General features: G+C 52.4%; 1 protein-coding gene and 1 long non-coding RNA gene across 3 annotated transcripts; one reads left to right on the forward strand and one right to left on the reverse strand.

Annotated features, from left to right (window-relative positions):
• The first annotated feature begins 7,564 nt into the window (after positions 1-7,564).
• Positions 7,565-9,243, forward strand: LOC144455204 (uncharacterized). Its single transcript, XR_013483916.1, has 2 exons — positions 7,565-7,870; positions 9,044-9,243. It is a non-coding gene; the product is annotated as an uncharacterized LOC144455204 (long non-coding RNA).
• Positions 9,244-9,390: 147 nt separating this feature from the next.
• On the reverse strand, positions 9,391-19,675 carry PSMD13 (proteasome 26S subunit, non-ATPase 13). Of its 2 annotated transcripts, XM_020980172.2 has the most exons (13): positions 19,462-19,675; positions 19,281-19,359; positions 15,910-15,944; positions 15,771-15,826; positions 15,544-15,587; positions 15,244-15,330; positions 14,512-14,683; positions 11,054-11,133; positions 10,837-10,962; positions 10,517-10,579; positions 10,345-10,425; positions 10,148-10,264; positions 9,391-9,813 (listed from the first exon to the last, which is right to left on the reverse strand). In XM_020980172.2, exons 1-13 carry the CDS (start codon positions 19,554-19,556, stop codon positions 9,718-9,720), a joined length of 1,131 nt encoding a protein of 376 aa, XP_020835831.1. In that variant the 5' UTR covers positions 19,557-19,675; the 3' UTR covers positions 9,391-9,717. The 2 variants fall into 2 exon arrangements, with proteins under 2 accessions (XP_020835831.1, XP_078004434.1); XM_078148308.1 differs by lacking the exons at positions 19,281-19,359; positions 19,462-19,675 and adding an exon at positions 17,965-18,189.
• Between the last annotated feature and the right edge of the window lie 16 nt (positions 19,676-19,691).

Here is a 19,691-nt window from a genome sequence, read left to right on the forward strand (position 1 = left end):
AGGTGAAATTGACCAGAGATGCTCAGAGGTGAAATTGACTAGAGGAGCTGCAGAGGTGAAACAAGAGGCCTTGGCACCATAACGGATTTGGAAGGTGAGAGAGAGGAGTCCAGAATAACTCTGAGGTTGAGTTTATGGTGTTGCCCCCTACAATAATAGGGAGTGTGTGAGGGGAGGGTTTAGGCCCAGGCCTTTCCCCCAGGGAAAGATAATGAGTTCTGTTTTGTATATTGAGTATATATAATCCTAATTGTGTGTTCAGGACATCCAGTTTGAGATGTCTCTGTTGAAGATGCAAGACGGAGGTTGGCAAAGGTTAGGGCAGGAAAGGGAGATTTTAGAATCATCAGCACAAAGATTGTCATTAAATCCATGGGACCTGATGAGGTCACCAGGTGAATTAGTATAGAAGGAGAAGACCAGATGGCCCAAGACAGATTCCTGAGGGGCACCAGTTGTTAGAGGGCATGATCTGGAGGAGGATACAGCAAAGGTGACTGAGGAGGAACGGGCAGAGAGGGAGGAGGAGAGCCAGGGGAGGGGTGTCCTAAAAACCTGCAATCAAGAAGACCTGAGTTTGAATCTTGCTCCTGACACCACCAAGCTGGATGATGCTAGGCTAGTCATGAGCAAATTCTCTCAGTTTCACTCCCCTCTTCTCTAAAGCTTGGGTAATAATAATGATATCTACCTTGGAGGGTTATTGTGAGGATCACGTGAGATAACAGCAGTAAACTGTTTTGTAAATTGTGCTGTGTAAATGCTAGCTACTGTTAGTGTTGTTAGTAATAATGCTTCTCCATCTGTCCATCTCCAGGAAAGACGGAGAAATGGAAGCCAAGGGCAGGGTTGGATCCTGAACTCAGGTGTCCTAATTGTTAGTTCTGGAGGTCTACAGATACTTGAAGACAGTTATAATGCACCTCCAGGCTAAACATCCCTTCATATGACCTGGACAATGGAATATTGTAGAGGCGACTGGGTCGGGTGGCTTCTGAGGTACCTGCCAGCTCTGAGATGCTGAGTATTCTGTAACCTAACCCTAACACCTGTGGACCTGCTTCTGTCATGGCCTCAGCGAGCCAGAAGTCAAAGAAGGCCAGAACTGGGAGCAAATGTGGAGACCATACACTGTACATTTGGGGAAACTGAGCCCCAAGACAGGGGAAGTGGCTTGAGGTCACAAGAGGCTCCCAGATGATTACTTCTAAAGGGAAGAAAAGAATAAAGTGTTCTAAGAGTGGCCTGTGGCTTGTAACACCTGCCAGGCTCCCAGGAACCTTCCAGAAGACCCTCCTGCCTTTAGGCTGAGCTATGACTCCCAGTCTGGACACTGGGTGGTGCCAAGTGCTCACAAATGTGTGTTTGCATGTGTGAGGACGAGTTGTCCAGAAGTCATGCCCTCCAGGGAAACAGAGTGGAGGAGGGAGGAGAAGGAAGGAGAGGAAGGAGGATGAGAAGGGAATTTATACTTTTCATATTAATTGATAAGATATGTGTAATGAATATACTAATAATTTTGTTTTCTGAAGAGCTGTTTCTCTGGCTTGGGAGTCAGAGCTCACAATGCAGCTTAAATTGATTAATCAAAATCCTGGCAACCTTCACAATCACCGGACCTTAAGGGAAGCAAATCAAAGACTGAAGAACCTGTTCCTGTCACAGAGCTCTTGTTCTGTGCTCTAGGGGAGGTGGCCACAACCCTTAAAGACTGGACTCCAAAACTGCTGTGTTGTGGGAAACCATTAAATAATTGTAATCCATCTTCCCTCTCCCCTTCCTCACTTGTGATTTAAATATATAACCTGTGCTTTTACTTCAGCTAAAGGAACATTGCTTACTCTGAAACTGATGAATTAAACTACTTGATTCCTGGCACTCTGGTCTCTAGGCTTGCTTTGTGTGACTCCCAGCATTCTCAGGTCAGAGACTGGCTCAATAAAAGTCCTGTTAACAAGGAGGAGGAGGAGGAAGACAGGTGGTTAGACAGACCAGGACAGAACTGCTGAAGGTGAGGGCTCCCAAGGATTCTTGGTGTCTTTGCTCCTGTCTCCCCTGATCTGGGGCACAGTCACCACACAGTCACCTGGTTTGTGATGACCAAAATTCCTTAACGAAAGCCAAACCCTAGGGATGAGGAGATTAACCAACATAATATTCCCAAGGTGTGAAAGGAGAGGCCTGGGTCCACGGAAAGTCCAGAATGAGGGAGGGCATGGCCTCCATGTCATCTGCCCTGCCAACCCTCGGCCTTCGGTCACTCCCACTAGGGGCTGCCTTTGCTCCTACTCACCAGCTGCTGAACGAAGCTGGAGAAAATCACAACTGTCCTGACTAGGTCCACCACCAGCACTGGGCCCTCACTGCTGCTTCTTCATCATTCCCTCTCCCATTCCCACAGAGGCTCTTCTGAACCTTCTCATTCCTCCTAGAACCTCTCATGGCTCCCCTTCCCCCCACCCTCTTAGTGAACAACCTCATACTTCACAGAAAAAAAAAAAGGGCCAATTAGCCCCGCTCCCTCCTCTGTCCCCCTGCTCTTCTCATACCTCTCAGGCGCCTTCTCCCCTGTCTCACCTGCTGAGGTCACCCTTCTCCTTGCCAAGAGCAGCCCCTCCACTGGCACCAGAGACCCCATTCTATCCCATTTCCTTCCAGAAGCTGCCCCCTCTGTGAGCCCTACCTTTATCTTCACTCTCTGTCCTGTCCACTGGCTGCTTCCCTACTGCCTACTAGCCTGCCCCTGCCTCCCTCCTCCTTTTTGCAGTTAAACTCCTCAGGAGGCTGGGCACCCCTGGCACTTCCGATTCCTTCCCTCTCTTTGTAAGTCCCACTTTGACGTCATCCAAATTGCCCTGACCGTGGACCTCTTAGTGGCCAAGTCCAATGGCCTTTTCTCAGACCTCTTTCTCCTTGACCTCTCTGTGACCTTGGATACTGGTAAGCACCCTCTTCTCTGGATTCTCTTCCTCCCTCTCTGACCTCTCCTCCATTGTCTCCTTTGCTGGATCCTCCTCCAGGCCATGCCCTCTAACCATGGGTGACCCTCAGGCTCTGCTCTGGTCCCTCTTCACGACTTCACTTGGGGATCTCATCAGCTCCCATGGATTTTGTGACATCTCTACGCTGGTGATTGTCAAATATTCTCATCTCAGTCTCTCTGTTGACCCCCAGTCTCACACCTCTAACCTCCTTTCAGACATGTTGAACTGGATGTCCAGTAGACTTCTGAAACTCAAATTGTCCAAAACTCAACTCATTACTCTTCCCTCCAAAGCCCTTCCAAGCTTGCCCCACTCTCAGTCACCCACATGTCATTGAACCTAGGAGTTAGGGGCAGCTAGGTGGCACAGTGGACAGAGTACTGGCCCTGGAGTTAGGAGAACCTGAGTTCAAATCTGGGTGACCCTGGGCAAGCCACTTAACCCTGATTGCCTACCCCCCCCCAAAAAAAAACTACCTAAGAGTGATCCTGGATCCCTCACTTTTTCACTGCTCCACCCCCATATCAGTCAATTTCTAAGATTTAACCCTTGCAAAACCTCTTATCTATGCCCCCTTCTCTCCCTGCCCCTGCCCCCACCCTGGTGCAGGCCCTCATCACCTTATGCTTGGACTGTGGCAGTGGCTGCTGGAGGGGTGTGAGTGTGTGTGTGAGGTCTGCCTGCCTCAAGTGTCTCCCCTACTAAGCACAAGTATGACCGTATTAACCTCCATTCAATCTAGAATCAAATAGAAATGCCGTTTGGCCAGGTTCTCTAAAGCAGTGGCCTGCTGGCCTCCATCTCTTGGCTCCTGGCATTTTCTCTGGCCCTCCTTTCCATTCATGGAAGGTTCTCCCTCCTCCTTCTCCCTCCTTCCTCTCTCTCTTCCTTCCTCCTCCCCCCACCCCACACATCCCTTGGTTTCCTTTAAGTCTCTGCTAAAACTCCACCTTTACAGGAAGCCTTTCTGGATCCCCCATAATTCTCATGCCTTCCCTTTGTTAATTATTTCCAATGTATCCTGAATCTAACTTGTTTGTCTGTACATGGTTGTTCAAATGCTGTTTCCTCTATTGGACAGGGGGTTCATGAGAACAGGGACTGTCTTTGGCCTTTGGATACTGAGCACAATGCTTGACATGCAGTAGGTGCTTAATACATGTTTATTGGATAGACTCTGCCAGGTCACTCAATAAATGAGTTCATATTTGTAAAGTGCTTAGCAGTGCCTGGCAAGGAGAGGGTCTTGAGGAGGGGGCCCAGAGGGGAGGAGGGCATCAGGTGAAGGGGGCGAGGGAGGAGGGGGTGTTTTAGATGGAGAAGGGAAGACTTAGCTGGCAGAGAACCCTTCAAGCATTAGAAAGATTGGCCCGTGAGGGCTTAGCCTTGCTTTGCTGTGCTTTAACTGGGTGGGAGTGACGGGAGGAGAGGTATGCAGAGCTGCTACAGTCCTCTGTTTAATGTGTTTGGGTGGGTTAATAAGCTGATGAGTCCAAGCTCGGTATATGCTGATCTTACAACATAAGGGAAAGAAAAAACAACAAACCCTTGGCATCAGAGCTGTAACATTTTACGAACTTATTTGCTTCCTCTTGACACAAGGGAAAATGAGGTTATTCCTAAGAAGAACTACCCACCCACACATGGAATGGTTGCATCCAGAGACTCCCAGCTGGCCCAGGGCAACACGGCCTCTCACTTCTCTGATTTTATAGAAGGGTCTGATGGGAGTCGGGCTGAGCCCCAGGGCTGGCATTCAAGGGTGTCTCTGCCTCTGCCAAGTGACTGATGCGTGCCCAGGGCTCTCTGCCTCAGTGGGTTTGGCACTAACTCACCCACGGGGAGCCAGCGAAGGAGAGTTTGCTGAGGGCAGCTGCCCTGGTCTTCTGCTCTGGGGCCCTCCTCTTGCCCCTTCCTACCCCCTACCCCTCATTCTACCCCCAACTGGACCCAGGTGGTCACTGGCCAGGTCAGTCCTCACCCCCAAATCATTCTGGAGGTAAGGGGCTAAGAGAAGCCTGCCCAGGGTCACCTCCTGGTGCCACTGCCTTATCACTAAGAGGAAGCAAGCTAGGCCCACTAATAGACCCCTCTTCCTCCTCCACATAAATGCTCCTTTCAGCAGCCCCAGACTCCAAGGGGGTAATTATGGGCTGGGAGGGGAGGTAGGCTACGGGACAAACGACAGGATTACAGGAAGGGATTAGCAGGTCTGACAGAATCTCAAAGCTTGCTGGCTGCCAGCTGTGGGGGCACTGCCTGCACCCCACCCTCGAGGATGGGGGCTTAACGGCTCCCCCAGGGCGCTGGTTGGCCAGCCCTCCTTGAACACCAGAATCATTGGTGAGTGCAGGGGAGGGATTGTGGAGACGGCTGCTGGCCAACCGTGTTGCCCTGGTCCAGCCTCCACCCTTTCTATTGAAGCCCTGTAATTTCCTGTCACTTGTGGGGGACGGGGGAGGAGAGAGGGCCAACACCCACCAGCCATCCTGAAATCCCTAATGTCCCTGGGATCCTGGATTGGCGACCCCCCCCCTTCCCCAGTCATCCCTGCTCAAACAACAGGGCTGGGCAGACATAATTTTCTAATTGGAAGGCTGAGCTGGGGAGGTGTCCAGACCCCAAGGGAGGGGGCGACTTGGGTTGTGGGTTTGGGGGTGTGAATTTTCGAATGAATTTTGACTAAGCAAAGAGAAGGTAACTAGAGCCTCAGAAACTCTGTGCCTGAGGCCCAAGAGCACAGGCCATGGGGAGTTGGCCCTGACCCTTTCCCTCCCTCAGCAACAGGGGAGAGACCAGAAGTCGCCTTCCTGGTCCAGGCACTAGCTTAGTTCCTGGGGGCATCTGGGCCCAGCTCTTTCCAGGGACTGATCTCAGACAATGCCTCCTGGGGTCTTTTCTCCTCTGCTCTAGGCAAAGCGATCTTGTGGTCCCTGTGGGGACTGGGTCCTGGGTCCACCTCTGTGACCTTGCATGCAAAGTCCTCCCTCCTCCCTTGGAAGTCCTGACTCCCTGTCCTGTTAAAACCCTTCCCAAAGTCACCCCCTGCCCCCGACCTGCGGTTGAAATCTCATCGCATTATCAGTTAGCTTGGGTATGTTTGTACATATTGTTCACGGTCTCTGTGTCTCCAGCACCTGGCACAGGGCGAGGCACCCTCACCTGAGGCAGGTGAAAGGCTTGCTAGCCACTCGGAGATGACAGTGCTGGCTATTAGAACGAATGTACAGAGGGAGAGATTATCACCTGGGCCTCGGACAGTGGGCAGCCACCCTCTCTCCTCCAGGTGGCCCCAAGCACCTGCCTGCCCCAGGTGGGGTGAATGATGGCCACTGTGAGAGGAACCAGAAGTGCAAGCTCCTCAAGATGGAGGAATGACCAGAGGAAAGTCCATCCTGGGCCTGATCTCACTGGGGCGGACGGACAGCCTGTCTCACAAACAGGCAGCTGGGCTTCCTAAAGCCGTACCTGTACCTTCCAGTGAATCTGCTTCCCTTCTCCAATCTAGTCTCCATTCTAAACGTGCCCTCCCTCTCTTTACTAACAGGGCCCACGTTTCTGGATTACTGCCCTCATTCTACTGATGAGGAAACCGAAGCCCAGGACATTTAGTGACTTGACAAGGCCACATAGGAGGTAAGCTGCAGAGCCAGCCAGGTCTCCTGCATCATGCTGCCTCCAAAGAATGAAGGAGACAAAAGGGCAGGAGGGGGTGGCTGACAGCATAACAGGGCACCAAGCTGCCCTGGGAAATCAAAGCAGTCAGACTCGGACGCCCTCCATCCTTGGGGACTGCTGAGCCACTGGAATCTTGGGGTCTTGATCAGAAAAAAAGCAGAGCTCCATCACAACTGGAGTTTTGCGCTTCGTTCTGGGCACATTTAGGATGAAGCACGTAGGGTGAAAGAGCTGACCGCATAAAGGAGACAGAATCCTGGGGCCTAGCTCACCTCGCCCACGCCCCAGCCTGAGGCAGATGATGGGTGTGTGCAGACGCCAGCTACAGCCTCTAACTGGCTCCATGGGCATAATCCAAGGACGCCTCCCTGCTGAGGTGGAGAGGAACACATGCTGCTGCACGGGCAATTGGCACCTCTGGGTTCAGATTCACTGCAGGGCCCTAGACCAGACAATTCTGTCGGCTCTAAGGGGGAGACCCTCCTTCCTACTTCCCAGAGCCGCTGTCCAGCAAGTTCATTCAGCGAGAAGGGTCCTGCAATCAAGGCCAGACTGTCTCTATTTAGGCTCAGTCCTGGCCATGGCTGCTAGTTACCTTGCCAGAGACCCAGTGGGAGGCTAAGTGACCCAGGACGAATCACTGATGCTCAGACTCAGTTTCCCCTTCTGTCCAACAAGAGGGTTGGGTTTCTATGGTTCCCTTGAGCTTTAAATCTATGCTGCTGTGACTGGTGGATGGAAGGCTCAGGGAATGATGTCAGAGCCAGGATTCACCGATTCATATTCCCAAATTTCCCTTTTTCATCTTGGACAATGCTGTGGGTCTGGGCCTCAAGCCCCCAGAGTCCACTGCAGTCTGAGGGTCAGGGGCCAAAGGTGGGCCCCACTGCGGTGGTGGGAAGAGGCCACTCCCCCAGGAGTCCCATAGCCAGACAGCCGCTATGCCTGGCATTTGGAGCCAGCCTCCCCCTCCTGCTTTTGTGACAGGGACAGCTGCTGCTTCCTGGCACCGAGCTGCAGTGAGCACCACCTCTGAGTGAAGGTCAGACAGGCAAGCAGCCCTTCCCTGCAGGACGGAGTAGAGCCCACCGAGGGCCATGCTGAGCCTGACAAGGACCTCCCGGCTGCTCCAGGCCTCCCTGAAGAAGCAGCTGCCACCCAGGGCCCACATCTCTGCCCGGCCGGCCAGGGATCCAACTAGCACTGGTGTAAGTGACTCTGAGAAGAGGGGGTTGTGGCCCCAGTAAGGTCAGACAGACAACGCTGGGAGGGAGAAGCCTTGAGGAACTGAGAGAGGGGTGGGCTCCAAGACCGAGGGGTCTGTGGGCAGGGTGGCCAAGGGCTTCCTTCCCAGTTGGCCTTGTTTTCCAGTGATTCCACAAAGGGAATATACTGGCTGCTGAGAAAACCTTCAGTCTGGAGAGCGTAGAAAGGTTATTTGCTCCCATGCCCCAGGTCCTAACGACACGTCCCTTGACATTCAATGACCAGCTGGGAATCAGCAGAGGGGGTTCAGGGCACGAGCCCTGAAGGGAGCAAAAGAGGCGCCCAGGGAATGCCCAGAACGACCTGACATTCTGCTCCCCTCCTGAGGGACTTTCCATGGATGCCTGGGGCACAGAGCGCATTTAGGGTTAGAGTTAGCTCACTTACTACTGATTTACTCCAGTTCCTCAGTTTGACCAGAGGGTCTGCGACCAGCACCAGGTCACAGAGCAGCCCAAGTCTGAGCACGTCTCCTGGTCATGGCTCTTTCCTCTCCATCTCCCATTGGCTGCCACCACTGGCAGGGCCCTCCCCACCTCACCCTCTACACCACTGAAGACATTCCTGGGGAGGGGGTCTGCAGCCCTGAGCCCTGACTCCACCCACTCCCTGGTAGCTGAGATTTCCCTGGGTCGACCAGAGGGACTGTCCTCTGACCCTGACTAGTCAGCCCATGGCAGGCAATGCTGGCCCTTGCATCGCTCACTCCCAAGGCTCATCATGTCTTTTTTGGCTTCTGGGCTGTCTTGCTCATTGGAAGGTCACAGGGCTTGAAAATTATTTTTTGGGGGGGAGGGTGTAGGAGGTCTGGCTGTGTTGGAACCTTGAGATGAAGGGGAAGGTAGGAGACGGGAAAAGGAGTTGGCCTCCTCCCAGCGACTACACTGAGCTGGTCCTTTCCCCAAGCAGCTAGTGGGGCAGCACACAGGCCAACTCTGAGGCAGGAGGACCCGAGGGTAAATCCTGCCTCACATTGCTGCCTGCCTCAGTTTCCCCAACTGTATAATAGGGGTATCACAGCACCTACTTTCCAGGGTTGTTGTGAAGTTCAGATGGGATGTTGGCAGCAGTCAGCACACAGCAGGTACTTAATGCATCACCTCCCCTCCCCCCAGGAGCAGGCAGCCGCCATGGTGGTTATCTTCCTTACCCTCCTCACTCCTCCAGCTTGGATATTAGGAAACCTCCACAACTACAAGAAAAGTTCGGAGTAACAAAGGAACCCCAAAATGAGCCCCTGCCGATCCCAGCTCCCCACAGCTGCCTCCAGGAGACCCCTCTAAGACCTGCTCATTAAAAGTCTCTCCTGCCAAAAGCCGCCTCTCTGATTCTTATGACCTGGCGCCGGCCCACTTCTGTCCCCATTTCTCAGCAGTGCCCACTCTCCCAGCCTCTTCCTGGGCTCACTCCCAGCCCCCAGCAGACCAGAGGGACTCCCTGAACTCAGAGCTGGGTCCAGAGAGAAAAGTTACAGATGTTTATTCCAGCAATATTCTTGTACCACACTATAAAACAGACCTGTACAGGAGGTCAGAACCAAGAGGAGAAAAACCAATATGTACTACTGGAGGGTCCCATGCTCCTGCCTTTGGGTTGGGGGGAAAGGGATGGGAGGCTGAAGGAGACCAGTTCCCCCCGCCCCAACAATCCCCCCACAGATCCCGGGGTGGGCCCGCCCCAGCAATGACCACTGTGAGTACAGGCCCCAGGCAAGTCTTTCCCTCACACACCAAAGGGGTTTGGGGGAGGTCCTGGAAGCTCCTGCAAGAACCACGCCTGCCCAGAGCACCTAGGTCAAGATGTCGTGGGCCTGGTGCTCCACCAGCATCTCCATGCTCTTCACATCCGTGCACCAGAACTCCAAGCGGTCCTTCATGCCCTTGATCTGGGGGGCAAACAAGGGCACGGCCATGCTCATGAAGGGTTCTAGCCTGGGCGGGCACTTCCACACTGGACTGCCTCAGTCTTCTTGGTCTCCCTCCCTTCCCCTCCCCCTTCCTGGTCTTCTTCCCCTGCCCCTCCCTCTTCTCCCCCCCCCCACTGTTTCCCCTCTTTCTACCTGGGTAATAAATGAGGAAGGGAACCATCAGGAGGGTGCTTGAAGTCCAGGGGGCTTTCCCCACTTTCCCCCCAAACCCAAGGGCTGACAAGCTGGGAGGGCTGACAGCAATCTGAGTTTTCAAGCTCCTCCCAGGGACCAGGGGGTCTGGCGCCTGTACCTGCTGTAAATCCAGCACTCGAGGCTGCACCCAGGTCATGTGCACCCGCTTGTCCACCTCATCGATGCTGCCTTTCACCAGACCCACAGAAAGGGCCTTCATCACCAGCAGCTCCACCTACATGGAGACAGCCAAGCGTGGATCAGTGGTGCCAGTGCTGGGTGGGTGGCCCCTGGGATCCCCAGGCAGGAACTCACCTCATTCACCTTCACCTTGGCACTCTGGGCGATCTCCTCAAAGGTTAGTTGCCGGTGATTGGCCGGGCGTGTGAAAGTCATCTGCAATGCCAAGCTGCGGGTGACCATCTCTTCCTGGAACCCTGGCCCACCAGGGGAGCCCCGGCCGTCCCAGGGAGAAGCCCACACTCACCTCCATGAGGCAAAGCAGCTGGATCTTCTGCAGGAGAAGGGCCTCGTTGGCGGCCAGATCTGGCTGTATGGGGGAAGAGGTAGATGAGTGGCCCCTCTGCCTGCCCCAGGCCCACCCCAAAGCCAGGCTGGCCAGAGAAAGCCGACAAGAAACAGGGGGAGTTGGCAGCCAATGGGAACCCTTGGGGGCAGCAGAGCCCTTGAGGAACCTGGGTTTCATTAAGGATTTAATTTTGTTCCACTTAGAATGCATAGGTAGAGGAAATGGAAGCACGCTCCCTTCCCCATCCTGTGGGTGGCCCTCAAGGACTGGGGCCTCACCTGCTGGCCCCAGGCAGGCTTCAAGGTCTGGAACCTCTCAACATTCCCGCTGTTGAAGGCGTAAAGTGTGTCGATCAGCCACTGCCTGTCTGTATTCCTTAGGGAGTCCAGCACAGGATGCATGAGCTGTGGGCCAAGCAGAGATGGTGTTGGCCCAAGGAGCACCAGGCTATGCCCCTCACCGCAGGACCCACGACTGGCTCTGGAGCCAACTCACCAATTCCCCAAAGTTGTAGACGCCTTCCCCGAGAAGTCCTGCCAGGCCCAAGGTAAAAGCTCTCTCCTGCTGCTCGGACACTGCAGTGACAAAAGGCCTCCAGTCACATGGGTGTGCTAGTGGGTGATGCCCAACTGGGCAGCTTGGGTGGGCTCTGCCCCTTCTGTCCGCTTCACCTGCAGACTACCTCTCCCACTTGTTTCCTTCAATGCTGGCCCAGAGGGTGGAGCCTCCAGGCTCCACTTGACATCTTCCTCCAGGCAAGCAGGGCCCACTGCCCCACGTCCCCATAACTCTAGAATTCACAATCCATCCTCTGACATTAACAATGCCACCTCCTCCAGGAAGCCCGGAGCTCCCATGCTGGTACCGCTAAGACACAAACAAGTATTGAAATTGGCTCATTAATGCTAACTCTTACCCTTGGGACTGGTGAGAAGGGCATGGGCCCTTCTACAATGCCTACGGAAGGCAGTCCTACCCCTTGCACGATGATCTGACAGATCTGACCCAAGGACTCTGCCAAACCTGCTGGAAATGACCCCACTGGGAGGTGGCACTTCAGGGGCTCCTGTCCCAGGGTAGCTTTCACCATATGGACTCTTGTTCTAACTTAAATTCCATCAGCATCATTAAGCCCTAGCTGTGGGCTTGGTGCTGTGAGGAGACCCCGGGGAAGCCAGCCCCTCGAGGCCCCACATGGCCTGTGGGCAGGGCCAACAACTTGGTAAGGGAGCCTAGAGAGGACCACAGCTCAAGGAGATGGCGGAAAGTGCACTTTTTATAAGACGGGGGGCCCTTTATAAGTCTTTGTGGGCTGGAGGAGTGGCTAGAGACTGGAGATGAGAAAGGAAGATGGGGAGAAGAGAGGAAGGCAGGGGACAGCACCAGAGACTGGAGGAGCTGGGTTGGCCTTGGGAAGGCGCTAACCCAGCTCCCAGACCTTCCCAGACACTGGGCCAGGGAGGAGGGAAGGGAGAGAGAGAAAGGACAGGTGGAGGGCAGCCCTGGCGCATACGGGAAGGCAGGAGTAGGAGACAGGCCTCTGATTCCGCCCCAGCTATTTCCATCAGAGAAGGACAGAAGGGTCGATGAGCAGCAGGCACAGTGGAGGGGGACAGAACCGGTAGGCAGTTGTTGCTCTGATCTCATGGAAGACACAGGGGAGGGAAGGCTCAGAGGCACAAGAAGCCAAAGGTGCTTATTGACTACCCAGAAGTCCCCAACAACAGTGGACAGAGATTCTGAGCCACTGACTCAGCTTGGGATTAGGGAAAAGCTAAGATGCTGCACAAGGCCTGAATTCCAGACAAGCTGCTGACGCCCCAAGTGGGAAACAGATAAAGTCAAGGACATCAACACAGAACATCAAGGCTTTCTGTCCAAGACAACTTCCACAAAGCAATTGCCAAGCAGAAGAGAGCAAACACCTTCGTGCCAGATGCTCTATCAGTCTGTGACCTCTGACCCTCACCAGCTCTGGGAGGTGGGGGCTATTCTCATCATTGTCACCCCCAGTTTACAGTTGAGGAAACGAAAGCAGCCAGAGGGTCGGTATCTTGCTCTTGGTCTGAGGCAGGATTTGAACTCAGGTCCTCCTGGCTCTCTGGGAGCTGTGGGCGCCCTTTGGCTGCGTCTGGGTAAGGCCAAAGAAGCCTTAAAAAAGGAAGCTCCACTAGCAAACACTGCAACCCCTCCTTGCACTGAGAAACGTTTATGGAGCAGGCAGCCAGGGCTGGGGCCCACTGACTGCATTTCCCTAACATCCTACTGACCAGGGCACTCACTGGCCTCAGCCAGGTGATGGTCAGAAGAGCCCGGCCATACTGAAGGAGGCATGGGGGGGATCCCTTCGCAGGCAGACACTAAGCACTTTTAAGAGAGTAACATACCTGGTGAAGAAGACTGACCAAAAAACCCGGCCCAAATTAGGGCAAGATGGTCATACAAGATTCCTTATGGGACCTAACAGAGATGACCTGGGTGATCCTCAGATCCATGCTTGGCATCCGCCCCCCCCCTCCCATGCTCCTCTTTGTGGATGTTGTCAAGCTGACTACACAAAGTCCCAGAATAATAAAGCCTCCTAAATGAGATCCCCTACTGCACACAAAAATTCAACCTCACAATCCACACAAGAAAAACCAAGTGGATGAAGACTGCCAATTACTCTGACTGGAACTTGTAGCTGGAAATGTCGCTTATCAGGCTGCCTGGCCAGACATTTATCTCAGACAGACACTACAGTCAAAGAGGACGGCTGAAAGCAGATGAGATTTCTCCTGGGAAACAAGGCAGAACTTTTGGTTTCACCCCTACCCTCTTCTAGGGATGCACTATGGCTGTGGATTTGACCTCTGAAGAATCAAAACTACACCCCAGAGGCAGCTGACCCAAAGAGGCCACAGGAAGACTTTGGGCCTTAACTTCCCACGGCCACTCGTTATCTCCCTCTTAGACTGTGAGCCCCTTGAAGTCAGGGGTATCCCCAGGGCCTGGCCCAGTGCCCAGCACTTAGGAGGCACTTAATCAATGCTTCTTGCCAAACTTGATTTAGGGCGAGAACACAAGTCATCACTGGGAAGACTGTCCAGAACAGAGGGTGATACACAGACAACCTGAGGGGTCAACAATTGTGACCTGGCAGCTGGAAGGAGGCCGAGCAGCGAGGATGTCACAGAGATCCTTCAAGGCTCTCTGTGGATGTGGCCCACGTTCCTGTCTAACTGGATGCCTCGAGGAGTCACAAATAACAAGCCATTGTGACAACTGCTGAATCGCACTCACTCCAAATTCTCCTCCGTGGCTTTCTCTAGTTATTTTCCTCACCCTTGTTCTACTGGTTCTCAGTCCAGCTTCCCTCCCTGCCCTCATCCTACCCAATGAAGATCACTCTTTTGATTCTGCCCCCAACAGCAGGCTCCTTATCCCTTTGGCCTCGGTAGCAGCCCTTCTCTCTTGGAAGCAGAGACCAGCAAATCCAAACAATGAGGCCATCCCAAGGGCATTCCCCTATGGCCTTGTGTGTTCTCAAATCTGCATCACAGATCTAGAACTAGAAGGACCCTCAGAGGGCCTCTGGTTAGACAAAACTGAGGCCAAGAGAGGCAGCAAGCAGCAGAGCTGGGGCCCAGGCCCATGGCCTCTAGACAGTGGACATCCAGGCTTCTTTCCTGGAGGATGGCTCAGAAACCACCCACTCCAAACCTGTCCCCATCCTGCCCATTCCTGTAGCCTTGGAGATGCCTCACGCAGCCTTCCCCATCCCTGGCTCAGTCTCTGCTATTCAGAGGAGCTCAGTGACGACCCCTTGACTGCCCTCCATTTTCATTTGAATTAATTTCCCCATATACTTGAGTAGGAGACACGGTGGACGTGCCTCTCACCACCCGGGAAGGGTGCTGTGACCTCACGTCCAAAGAGGACAGAGCACAGTAAAGGAGCGTCCTCCGAGTTACCTGGCAAGTCCTTTACATCGATACAACCCAGGAACCGCAGGGCGTCCTTATAGTAGGATGCGTGGTTTCCGATCGTCTGATAGTACTTGCTGGAAAGGTCATAGAAACGACTGTGCACTGATGTCACACCTGGAAGATTGTTAAGCATCTCTTCGACATCTTCAATTGTTTCCTGCACGTGGATGGAAAGCCAGCTCTGAGTGTTCCCAGCACATGTTTGTTGGACCCTCCTCCTACCCGTTCTACTGGAAGCAGAAAGAAAAGAGCCCGAGGACCATGGGCAGAGGGGGCACCCGGGAGGCCAGCAAATGCCTCCTCCACTCACTGGACATGGCTGAGCCTCCTATTTCCTTTGTGGCCAAAGCTCTTCCTTCTCCTAAGAAGAGGCAGCTCTGTCCATCCTACCTGGGGTCCAACAATAATGGAGCTGACCCTGCTTGTTAAAATGATGTGTGGCCTGGAATGGACACCCCACCCCACTTCACCCACTTCTATCTCATTACTATGAAGGGCAGTTGTTCAACACCACTTCTAGACGTGACCTAGGGCTCTTTCACCAATGGGTCAATCTGGGAGTCTCTGGGTGTTGGCTCCCAATCCTCTGCTTTTCTAACATGATTACAACCTAGAGTTAGACACTGACAGTGCTCCAAATCAACGAGGGAAGGTCAAATGACCTTCTCAGCCAGAACCCCTAAGACACGGCACCAACAGCTGGTCCCCTGCCCTCACCTTTGTGACCTGGAGGTCTCCGATGTTCAGTTTTAGAGCGCCTATGGCAGTTTTACACAGGATTACCGCCTCATCACTGCTTTTTACCTGTAGTTGCCAAAAGGAGTAAGAGAAAGATCAGAAACCAGAGGAGCAGGTGGCAAAAACAGAGAAACTACCAGGAAAAGGCTCCTGCCTTCCCAGAGCTTACAGTCACCACGTGCACAAGGCAACGCAATTTGGAGTGGACCAAGGAGCCACGGGCAACCCAAAGGGGAACCGCTCTAGTAAAGAAAGGTGCAGCTAAAATGTCAAATCTACCTTTTCACGAGTCTTTTCCAGAAATGTAAGAGCAACATTAGGATCTGGAGAAAATAAAAAGGAATTAAGTCAGAAGAGGCACTAAAGGACCGATCAGTCTGGTATGAGACTCTTCAAATGGATATCATTCAACATAGTAAGGCATAATTAGGCTAACAAAGGCCAATGAACTTAGTCGGAGGCGCTCTTACCCTTTGGGGCTCATTCTTTGTAAAATTAACGCTCACCTGTCATCTGTCTAACTACATGAAGGATGATTTCTACCAAAGACAGAGGATTCACCCTGAAATGGAGAGATCATCTGGATTTAAAATCTTAATAATGTGCAAATGCAGAAGGTAAACAATTAACAAGAGGCTGTGTTACCTGTGTTCAAACTCACTGATGAAGTTTTCATAAAGCTGTGGGAGTAAAAAAAAAGGAATCTGTTAGATGATGCCAGTTCTGTCCTGAAGTATCCTGAAGGCCCCTTCTGAGCCAAATCTAGTTCCCAGTCTCAAGTTATGGGTGGGAAGGCCACAAGAGAGATAGCCCAGGAGACACAATGCCACACAACCAGACAGCTCCTAAACAAAAATTCAAGTGGGCAGTGCCGTTTGGAATGGCCCCAAGGAGAGCCGTCCCTGGGAACAGCTGCTAGAGTTCACGCTTTCAAGGAGTGGTGTGCAGCCACGGCCAATTCCAGGCCCAAGGAAGGGCCTTGGCCTGCAGCTCTAGAACCCCCCGTGGGAACTGTGGCTGACCTTTGGGACTGTCCCCCTTTATTAGCTGGGCAAGCATTTTATGAAAGAATACAAGTGTAGACAGGAGGAATCTCAGGAGCAGCAAACATGCTGGCAACAGACAGGAGATCTGTCCCCTGAAAGGCCACCAGAGCCCCAAGCTAGAGGTAATCACTTTAGGACAACATCAAAGAACAGAGAAAACAAAAAACAAGACAACAGACAGGTCCAAGGTTGTGACAAATTCTAATGAGGGAGAGGATTCTATGCTTGAGCGGATTTGAGAAAGGCCAAGGAGGAGCTAGGATGCACTGACAGAGGTTCTTGTCTGAGGGATTTTAGTGCACATTCTGTGAAGTTTGTGTACTGGGAAGGTGTGATTCCGTGAGTGGGAAAGCACACAGCTGCGATGTCAGGAACCATGACTGGCAGGGGCTTCATACCCAACCCTTGTGCCACACGCATGGCAAGAATCAGATTGATAAACATGTCAAATGCAACATTTTCCATGGCGTCCAGAGGGGCTGAAAGAACTCAGCCCTACAATGGGGCTCAGTGAAGCCATGTGGTGAGAGAAAGAGGCTGGCATCTAAGGATAGCGGCCACAGTGACCTCGAGGCCCAGACTAGATTGAGATTGCCAGTCTGGGGAGCGCATGCTCCCTACCCACTGCATGAGTGGTACCCTTGCCAGGGACCCTTACACAGATACCTCTGGGTCCCTAATCAATGCTTTGTTACTTTCTATGTCAGAAACCTAAATGACTTTGAACTAATGGAGACAGAACGCTTTTGTGTTATTCCTGACCCTGCAAATATAGAACAGAGGGAGAGCCAGGAGCAGCATATGTTGACCCAACTAACTCCTCCTTTTAAATCTGTCTTCTGCTACTGAACTTAGCCTGCTAGGCAAACAGGTTTTCTGCAATGACTGATTCCAAATATTCTGATACAATCCTGTTTTAATATGTGAAATTACATCATACAAAAGAAACACATACCAAATCCAGAACTCCCAACTATTTTTTTTAGTGAATTTCAAATTTTTGCTAATTTATTAAAGCCTCTTAAGGGGCTTTATATTTAGTTTGTGAGCCCAGTACTAAAACAAAACAAATATACCCAAACACTAACATTCACAGAGGAATCAGACCTAGTAAAGGAAACTTAGAAAACCAAAGATACTCCAGAGGGAATCTGAGGGAATACAGAAGGGGGACAAAAGAGAGATGATGTTTCATAGAAGGAAACTTTAATACCTGAGGCCCTATGGAGTAAGTACCAGAACTGGCTTTGTTTAATTTTCTGTCTGGAAAGAAGTATGCAGCCAAGTACCCAAGAAACTCAGTACAATGCCCAACTGATGGGGATAAATGGGCAGGAAGCTCCCATGAGGCTAAGGGATTGGGCAAAAAAGGAGATAAGCTTAATCATGGGCAAGTATGATATCAGGCATTTAAGCTAAAACAACCCAAACTGTAATTATCGGATGATGTTATCAGTTCCTAGGAAAGGAATTCTGGATCAATTTGCTGGGCATCATGAGAAGCTTTAAAAGGGTCTAACCAACAAAAGTGAAAATATACAGATAATGAAATACACCTTACAGGAAGGACAGAATGGGGAAGATCGAGTTTTACAACAATTCATACAAAAAAAGGCCCACGGGTTTAGCCAACCTTGACATCAGCATGGCCTACCTGCCAAGGCCATCCATCCATCTTAGGCAGCACATCTGAAGCTTTGCTAAAGTCCATTTGCAGTGGTTCGCTCAGTCCTGGGTCTTACATTTAAGGAGAGCAATAGAAAAACAAGAATACACCAGAGAACAGGTGAAGGAGGTGGCCGTGATGGCTGTCTTCACGGACACGAAGGAGGAGACTGGTCACCCCAGTGGGAAACCTCTGACCCAAGTCAGAGGACAGTCTTGAAAAAACCTTCTGACTTGCTCCAGGCACCTGAGCACCTATGTCAAGGTATTAGTGAGTGGGGTTCACCCAACAATGGAAATGAGTATCTGAGGAGAGGCTAGAGGAATGCCATTCCTTCTTAGTAACACTGTAAGACAGGGGAGTAAATAAACCCTAGAAACAATGAGCCATAGTGTCTGATGAACTCAAGGCCACCTGGAGAGCAGCCTGCCAGACATCAATGTTAGACTGACCTCTTACACCACGTGCCACAATAAGCTCTAAGTAAATATGCACAGTCATAAGTATAAACAACTACACCTAGGAGGAGAATTCTTAATACAAGGGAGAGAGGTAATCAGAGTTTTGAGAAAATGGACAATTTTTACTGCAAAAGGGTGAAAAGCTTTTGCACAAACGAAATAAATGCAATTAGAATTAAAATGGAAACAACTGGGGAAAAGTCTTTGTGGGAGAAGTCTTTGATAAAGGTTTATTATCCAAGATACAGAAGGAATAGAGAGGAATGTGTATAAACAGAAGCCATTCCCAATAGACAAGTGATCAAAGGATCACATTAGAAAACAGACAATCCTCTAAACGAAGAAATTGAAGCTGTCAATAGATGTGGAAAGGAAACGTTCTCAAACGCTAACGAGAGAAATGCACATCAAAACAACTCTCAACTGCTAAAAGCCAGTAGCTGCTGGAATTCAAGAAGAGGGAAAGGCCCGATCTAGACAAGACTATTTCTGGCTGCACTTTGTACTGAACCAAAAAACTGGAACCAAAACGAGCGCCCACGGACGCGCGCATGGCTGAGCCAGCTGCGGCACACGACCGCCTCTAACCCCAAGCTGGAAAGAGAGACATGGGCCTAACCACAGCAAGACTCCCAGTTCAGAAGGACACGGAGCTCCGACGCTGCCAACGGGATTTGTTGGGGGGCACACGCACCGCAGGGGGCTTAGACTGGAAGACCCACCAGGAGGGACCCTCCCGGGGCCGCCCAGCTCCGCGTCCCCAGACCGCTCTAAGGCCCCCACTCTGCGCCGGCCGCGGAGTTTTTGGGGGGCCGGCAGGGTCCAGGGTCACCCCCCACTCACCTTGATGAGCCCGTCGCCCTGAGCAAAGCAGGGATCCTGCACGAAGTCCAGGATCTGCAGAGTGAGCTGGTGCCATAACCTGGGGGACAAGAGGACCCTCAGCGGCCCCCGCGGGGGGGTTGGGGAGGGGAGCGGGAGGGATCCCCCGGGCGGCCCCCTCCCCCTCCCCCGCGCCCCTCACTTCTTGGTGTAGAGCTCCTCGAGGCGGTGCCACACGGCGGCCTGGCCGGGCCCAGCGCTCTGGCTCTGCTGCAGGAAGCCCGGCACATCCTTCATGGCGGCGGCGGCGGCTCCGGGATGGACGCGGGGGAACGAGAGCGGGCCTTGAGGGCGGCGAGCGGCGCTAACAGTCGGGCCGACGGAAACGCACACTCACTTCCGGCGTCCGCACACTCACTTCCTGCAGAGAGC

Source organism: Phascolarctos cinereus, unplaced genomic scaffold (genome assembly GCF_003287225.1).
Source record: "Phascolarctos cinereus isolate Bilbo 61053 unplaced genomic scaffold, phaCin_HiC Scaffold_9;HRSCAF=440, whole genome shotgun sequence".
Lineage (NCBI taxonomy): Eukaryota > Metazoa > Chordata > Mammalia > Diprotodontia > Phascolarctidae > Phascolarctos > Phascolarctos cinereus.